The 8,105-nt window shown below is 50.8% G+C and overlaps 1 protein-coding gene across 3 annotated transcripts in view; it reads right to left on the bottom strand.

Moving 5' to 3' along the window:
* Positions 1-834: 834 nt before the first annotated feature.
* Positions 835-8,105, bottom strand: part of ADD2 (adducin 2) — a 111,349-nt gene continuing 104,078 nt past the window's right edge. For 2 of the 3 annotated variants that reach the window (XM_004277043.4, XM_049695757.1), the window contains exon 16: positions 835-7,489. In XM_004277043.4, coding sequence (XP_004277091.1) covers positions 7,182-7,489 — 308 coding nt within the window. In that variant the 3' untranslated portion in view covers positions 835-7,181. The remainder of the gene's footprint in view (positions 7,490-8,105) is intronic. The other variant, XM_049695758.1, reaches the window with a different exon arrangement.

Raw genomic sequence — 8,105 nt, 5'->3', positions numbered from 1 at the left:
ACATGTTAACCTGTGGTTCATGACAGTTTTTTTTTTTTGCGGTACGCGGGCCTCTCACTGTTGTGGCCTCTCCCATCGCGGAGCACAGGCTCCGGACGCGCAGGCTCAGCGGCCATGGCTCACGGGCCCAGCCGCTCCGCGGCATGTGGGATCTTCCTGGACCGGGGCACGAACCTGTGTCCCCTGCATCGGCAGGAGGACTCTCAACCACTGCGCCACCAGGGAAGCCCCAGTTTTCTTATTTCTGAGCCTGTTTCCTCATCTGTAAACTGGGTAATGATAATAGGATCGCCCTTCTGGTTTTATGGGGATTAAATGAGGTGCTACGTATAAGACACTTAACCAGCACCTGACTGATGTGTGTGGACCCTCCACAAACACTGAGCTCCTTATTTGAGTAAAGGAGAGTTGGAAGGGGGCAAAATGGCTCTTTCCTCCTCTTCTTCCTCTCCTCTAGTGTCTCTGTTCTCCTTTTGCCCTTTGGGGTGATGTCTTAGCTCTCCCCAGCCCTCTGATCCCGGCCTGACACTTCTTTCCATTCCAGCCTGTGAACCTCTCCTGTTTGTTTCTGCAAGCCCTCCCCATCCCAACCCATCAAAATTGACCTTCCTCCACAGAGCTGTTTGCAAATCCACCTGGCCTTTCCCTTCTCAGAGGACCGTAGCATTTTATTACCTCCCTCCCCAGTCCGAACTCAATGATTCATATGTCCCGGTTTCCATGCGTGAGGTTTCCAGGATAAAAGTTTCCATACATGGAGCCCCTCTCTGGCTTCTGCTCCCCAGGGAGCTGGAAGAACTGGGTGGCTGAGAGAGATGGGTCACACACCGGGAAGCCAAGCACAGTAGATTTACTAGGGTAATATCTGCGGGTGAGAAGACATCACGTACATACAGAAATCCATGGCCAGAGATACCGCCCAGCACCACAAACACCAAAGCAGAGGGGGGCTCAGGAAGTGGCTCTGGAAAGTTCTCTTGACAATCCGAGGGCAGCTTTGGTGCTCAGAGATTCAAACAGAAAACCGTACAAAACCAACCCATAAATATATATATATTATGTATATAATGTGTGTATATATATATATAAAATTGCAAAATAAAAGCCCAAGAAACGAACCAATCTGCACATCAGCGGCTCAAAAAGTGTTAGCGTAAAGGCAAAACCACTTGTGGGAAAGATGCACTATCCGGGGGGCTGGCGTTTCAGCGGCAGAAAGAGTATTTGCATGGAACCCCTATTTGAAACTTCACGATACTAGGAAAAGCTAAACATAGACCATGTATGTACAAGGGAAGACGATTGTCAGACACAGACGTTTCACCGAAACCGTCCACAGCTCTAGAGAACACAGCACTCTACCTAGACCCCCGTGTGCTCCACCACCAGGTGAGCCAGGCTCACGACCGTTTCTGCTCCCCCCCCACCCCCGCCTCTTCCTGAGAAAGGGCGTGGGACTTAGCAGTGTAGCGTAAATTACAGGAATTTAAAGGTGGAGCAGCCGGTGGAGATCAAACAATCACCCACAAAGCAGGACCGATAGGCATGGGGTGCAGTTGAAAGGTGGGGGTGAGGTCCCCAAAATATATTCCCATGTTAGGAAGCCTTTGATGTATTTAAATGTAGCCCCTCTGTCCTTGGTCCAACTGTCTTCCTCCTTCTGGTTCACTTTAACAGAGAAGATCTGGCCTTCGCGCTTCTCAAAATTATGCAAGATAATTTGTTGGAGGGGAGAAGAGTTTAGGGTTTTTCTTGCTAGTCTCCTCCCACCCCCTAAGCCCTCAAAATATTTTCTTCACACGAAATATAGGGGATTTGCCACGTCACAGCGGGCCTCACCCTGCTGCTTGGAAACAGTGGGTGAGAAGAGTCAAGGGCCGACTACACAGGGAAAGCTACTGGCTGGTACCTCCCCACAGCGAGACTCTGCTTCCAGCTCCACCTGAGTCCCTCCCTGTGCCCGTAACGGTGACCACTTCTCCTCCACCTTCAGGCCCCAATGTCTCATAGTGACAGCCCAACTTTGGGGGCAAGCTTGAAGGCAAAGGGCACCAAACATCAATTTGGCAAACCTTCATACCCCGTAAGTACAAACCAATGCACACCATAGCTTCTGTATTTTTAAGAAAACCCCCAACCAGAGGTTCTTCCTAATCTTTCCTAAAAAGAGAAGCCTCTCTACCTAAAAATGACGAAAGGCGCTTTCTCCTCTCAAGAGAGACGCCCCGCCTGAAACCCCACACTGAGGCCTGGGTGAGAGGTGGCTTCTCACCGTGGGAGGCTGACAGGGTTGGGTGTGCGTTGGCGACAGAGCTCTACGTGGGCACTCTTAGTTCCGGCAAAAAGGAATCCACGTCCAAGTGGACAGGTTGCTGAGATGGGGCGTCTGGAACTCAACACTCTACTGCGTACTGTGCCTGCTCTTTCATATTGTGGCACCAGTGGAACTGCCCACAGATAAACATCCAATGAGCATATTTCATTCGTCATTTCGGGTCTCTGACTTTGTAAAGTATCCCTCTCAGAATAGATGTGGAAAAGTGAGGATACAATGGCCCATCACGTCTTGAATTGTGGGGAGCCCTGTCCTTTCTGCGGGGGTGGAGAGCATAGATTTGCATAGATTGGGCCCCTCCTTCATTTCTTCTCAGACTCTTTGAATGTTATTGTCTTAGAGAGTTCGCTTGGGCTCATATGGTAGAGAAGATTTTAACAGACCCGCTTCCTCTGTGCTCGGAGAGGCAAATGCAATGTGGCAGCTACCTCGAGTACCGCTGCCGACCTGCACCAGGACCCAGGGGAAGGGCTGTAGTTTTTCTCATTTGTTCAACAGTCAGAAACTGTGTATTCCTGCCTGGAGCTAGAGCATAAAATTCACACCGGTACAAAAGACGGCACAGAGGCTGAGGGTAGGCTGTGTGTCTATCTGCCCCTCTGACTACCTCCATGGAGAAATCCACACTTCCTTTTCATTTTTTAGGCTTTCAGAAGTGAATCGTGATGTTGGGTGAATGGTTCTTTCAAATCCACGGCAACCAGAGAAGTGACCACATAGCTCTTCTTCCCGTGTTGACAAGGGTAGTAGCCCTCTGTGATGTCAGTGCCAAATGACATCTGCATGACTGTCTTGCCACATTCAGGAGTGAGTGACACTACTGGACGGGGAGCAGAATGCAAGGCTCAGAGTACACAATCAGTGGTATAAGGGTGATGCTTTCCAGTGGGGTTCTTACTGGACCAGACTTCTCATCCAAATCCACTCAAGTTCTTTCAAAAGAATTTATCTGTCTGCAGAGGAAGAGCCCCATTTTCCTTACAGGAGGGTTGAGGGAGGTTCTTTTTGTCTGTATAACCTGGCTGAAGTCGGACAGTGACTTGGGTCACCTGCAGGCCAGGAGGCTCTTGTGGAGCCCGGATCTGGGCTGGTCTCTTGGCAGTGCTTTTTGCAAAGTTTGAGGAAAGGTCACGTGGTATAGATGGTCCTCACACATGACCGCTGGGCACCAGCCACCAGTGCAGGGGGAGTGACTGGCGCCAAGCTTCCATCTCTGTAACACCTCTGCCTCCTTACTCCCACCCCTGCCCATCTTCCCAAGGAGACAGGCTCAGGAGCCTCTCCACTCCCCAGCTCAGCATCTATAACGTAGCATCTCAGTCCACGCTTTCTCATCCTTTTCCACAGCATATCCAAGCTTTACTAGAAACCATCCTATCACCTAACACTGCTGAGCTCCTCACATGCTGAGTATTTTTCTCCAGACAGATACTGGCCAAAGTATTCAGCCAACTTTTATTCAGAGCCAAAGAATAAGTCCCTTCCTCTCACCCTGCGAGCCTGTGGTCTTATTTGAATGGCACATCTGCTTGAGCAGCACTCAGCACCTGGCCTCGAGCCTGGAGCCATGCCAGCTGCATCCTACACGCTCAAGAGGAGGAGAAATGGGCAGGGTGACTCGACAGCTCTCCCAGCAACTCTCCACCAAGACAAAACAGAACTGGAAGCTGCACTGAGCATTAGGTCTCTGAATAGTTCCCTCTCCTTGTTGAAAAGCTCTTTTAAGATGCCTCATCCAAAGAATGTCATGGGAATGAATTCTGTGCTCCCAGCTCACTATTTGCTGTAAGGGAAAAGGCAGTGTAAGGCAGGCCACCACATCCGTTCCAGTTTGCGAAAGGCCTCCTTGTGGAGACCTCCCATGCTTCCAGCGCTGCCCGCTCCAGTCAGTTCTCCACTCAGTCACCAAAGGAATTTTTCTAAGATGCAACCTGCTCCCGATCTACCCTGACCACAAGCCCTCAGCAGCTCCAAACCCCGTTCGTGATAAAGTCCCACTCCCCCCCACCTTCTACGAGTTTCTTTATGACCCACCCCTGCCCACCTGTGAAGTGAACCCCATCACCTGACTCACACTTTCTGTCCCAGCCGCACTGAATTACTCCACGGACGCGTCATGGCGTTTCATACTTCCGTGCCTTTGCACGGGCTCTTCCCTCATCACCAGTGTCCTGCTAATCCTCTTGTCCTCCTGGAAAATTCCTCTTTGTTTTGAAAACCTAACTCAACCGTCACTCCTTTCAGGAAGGTTTCTCTGGCCTGGAAGACAGCCAATCAACGCTTCCTTACACCTCCTCTGCACCCTTGCCCGTTCTGTAACGTGTTTACGTGCCTACTAGACTTAGGAACCTCCTTCAGGCGGGGACCATGTCCTGCCCTCAAGCTTGGTCCATGACCTAAGCTCATGCGTGGTTTTTGAATGCATAGGGAAAGAACAGATGGTTGGATATGAGGTGGCCCCATGGCATAAACTCCTGCAAGGCCCTGGCGTGTTCACCTAAATGAGGCCTCCCTGTTTTCACGGGAATAAAGAGAATGTGATGAAAGCAAAGAGTCTGTTGACATCATCTCTGAGCGACGACCACTCAAACATAAAAAGCTGCATCAGTGGTTGGGTCCCCTCTACCTTTCTCTTAACACTGCCTGCCGCTGACTGTTCCAGTCACAGCGATTGTTTTCTTTTAATGTCAGCATAATGTCTGCTGCTTAACAAATATTGGGATGAATGAATGAATGTGAAATCTTCTTTTTTTTGGAAAGAAGGCATCAAAGGAGTGGCTTTGAAAGGCATTTGGCATATCACAGGCTTTTCTGCTTTGGGTTGTCCATCACAAGACTTGACTCAGTCAGAAGCGGAACAGAGAGATGGGTCTGGGTAGCAGTTAGGAATCTTCTGCTCTAGGGACACACAGTATCTGTGTTTTCCTTAGTCCTGTGTCAGTTTCCTTCCTTCTCAAGAAAGAGCCCAACGATGATGGTGTTTCCTGCCCCAACCAGAAGGCTCTGGCCTCTCCTTTGTCAGAGGTCCACACTGGCCCTGTCACAGCCCACATTCACCAGGAACTTACTGTGCACTGATCAGGGGGAACACAGGTGGTTTCCTACCTTCACTTCAAGTGCTAACATTATGCAGCGGAGACCAGTCACAGAAACGAAACGGTCCAGGACTAAAACAACCACCCTCGGAGATTAAAGTTTTCTGATCCTAATAGCTGTTAAGTGCAAAGGCTCTGGACTCAGATGGACCTGGATTCAAATCCAGCCTCTGAATCTTTCTAGCCAAGTCACTGGAACAAGTCAATTATCCTTTGGGATTGGAATTGGAATAATCTGACCCACATCACAGGATTATCATGAGGGTTAAAGGATATAGTGTATGTGAAGCCTGCACAGTGTGTGTGTGTGTGTGTGTGTGTGTGTGTGTGTGTGTGTGTGTGTGTAGTAAGTGCTCAAAAATGGAAAACTATGATGAAGAACTTTCAAAAATACTTTGACAATATTCAGGACAGAAAGGGAAAATATTCTTTGAAGACACTGTGCTTTAAAGAGAATGGATTGTCTGTTTTTTAGGAGTCAATGTTGCTTATAAGTCAAAGCCCCAGGGAAGAGTATGAAAAGATAGTGACGGCATCTAAAAAAATAGCTGTGGCTCTTACAGGCCCAGGATTGATGGGCAGACAGTGACGGGGCCAGGGACACGCAAGCCTTTCTCTGAGAGCTGGTCCGAGAGGATTAATCCCGAAGGGCTCACCTCATTCTCCTCTGCTGGACCTAGAGCGACTGAGTCAGAACCCAGAGGAGCCACGGTCAAGGGGCCAAGGTCAAGGGGCCAAGGATGCCAGTTCCAGGCTGTGAGCCAGGGCTTCTAGGTTTAAGGGAAGGTCAGGGGATCCCAGATGCCGGACCGGAGGGGGACAGGGTGAGCCGCGCTGCCCTGAGAGTCAGGCAAATGCTTGAAAGGCATCGCATATCCGCACTGTCCGGATCCTCCTTGTACCACCCAAAGCCAACACAGGATCAAAATTTCCCCAAATTTCGGCCCTGCTTATGACAGAGGTGTTTCCTAAGCTGAATTTGGGTTTAGTTTTGAAGTGCCTGAGATGCACCGTTCAAATGGGTCAAGTTCCTGGCTTCTTATATGGATCGAACCATCCTCCACGCCGTGGCTGAGCTGGCTGCCCTCACGTCTGCCCACTCGTACAACAATTCCGGCCGTCATTCCAGAGGTTCCATGAAGAAAGCTCGGGGTTAGTGGTTGGGGGAGCACAGCTAAGCCATCAGCCCTTGGGAACAAGGATTAACTTCTGGTGGAGGGGGCGGGTCCACTTGTGTGGTTCCCGTGAGCAGCAGGGCAGTTACCCTACGGGAAAGAGAAGAGAGATTTCTAAACATAGTGACAGCTCCGTCAGCAGGAGGTTGGGTTCACGCGAGGACAAGGACCCTGCTCAGGGGAGCCTCGACCTGTCTGATTTGGGTCTGATTCGTGAGAGCTTGCGGCTGACTTTGGCCCCTTGCCCTGGGCTCAGATCAGGGGCAGCGTCCTCACAAGGGCAGCCCACAGCTAGGCAGTGTCGTGTAGTGGGAAGAGCACTGGACTGGGAGCCAGAAGACCTGACTTCCAGTGCAGGCTCCACCACGAACCAGCTGTATGACCTTGGGAAAGTCACCTGATTTCTGTGGGGCAACTGTAAAATGAGGGGTTGGTGGGGTAATCTCTAAGTTTCCCATCAGAGTGTGATCCAGGGCCTATTCGACCCCTCCTTGGCCCCGTGCTTCCAGGGACAGAGATGGGAGACAGCGAGGGAGGGGAGGGAGGACGCAGATGGGAGCCCCAGGGGGCTGCGAATCAGGACTCCACTTTCTCCTTCTTTTTGCTTTTCTTCAGGAAGGACGGGGTGCGGAATTTCTTCTTCTTCTTTGAGGGAGACTTGGAAGGCGAGCCCTCTGGGGACATGGGACCGCTGGTGACTGACTCTGTTTTGTCTTTCGAGGTGTCGACATCCGTGTCGGCGCTGGTGGTCATCTGGCTGAGGCCTTTGCTGAGGATGTCCTCTGCCGTCTGCTCGTCCTCCCTGCCGTTGACCACCACTCCTTCTGGCTGCGTCTTTTCCGGCTCTGTGGTGGCTTTGCTTGTTTCCGTCTTCTGAGCATCTTCTAGAAAAAGATCCAAAGACGTGACCCATAAGATTTCATTCAGGCGAGAGCTTCGACCTGGGGCTAACAGAACCATTTCTAGGCAATTATATAAAGGAAGTCTAGAGCAAAGAGAGGGGCGGGCTGACACAGTAAGGGGAAAGGGGTAGGCAGGGTTCTCTCCCAAACAGGAGAGGACAGGCCCTTGGCAGGCCAGGGACTATGGGCTCTTGCCTACAAATGTAAACAGGTAATGATCTCCAGAAACGGCAGCAGCCCAGCAGGGGCCCGGTTGGGAGCTTTCCTAGGAACAGACAGAACAAGGGAACAGACGCAGACTACAGAGAGGCTGTAGGAAGGGGAGGGCACTGCCGTGGACAACTCAGGGGATGCATCTAAGAATTGTCGTGACTGGTTCAGTTTCACTAGTAAAAATATGGAAATGACATGTTTTCATACCCATTTCATTTCCTACACCTCTGAGGAACTTTTCAAAAATGGAGAGTATCTTCCCAGTAGGCAGAGAGGGGCAGGCAGAGGGAGGGTGGGATTCCCTGAGTGGCATGGACCCTACAGACTGCCACCCTATTCAAGACCAGGAGTGAAAGCCTCCTGCTGCCCTTTCTCCTCCTTCCCA

The sequence above is a fragment of the Orcinus orca genome, chromosome 13 (assembly GCF_937001465.1).
Source record: "Orcinus orca chromosome 13, mOrcOrc1.1, whole genome shotgun sequence".
In the NCBI taxonomy this organism is placed as follows: Eukaryota; Metazoa; Chordata; class Mammalia; order Artiodactyla; family Delphinidae; genus Orcinus; species Orcinus orca.
Note: the sequence above shows the minus strand (reverse complement) of the source record. Positions and strands in the feature narration are given on the sequence as shown.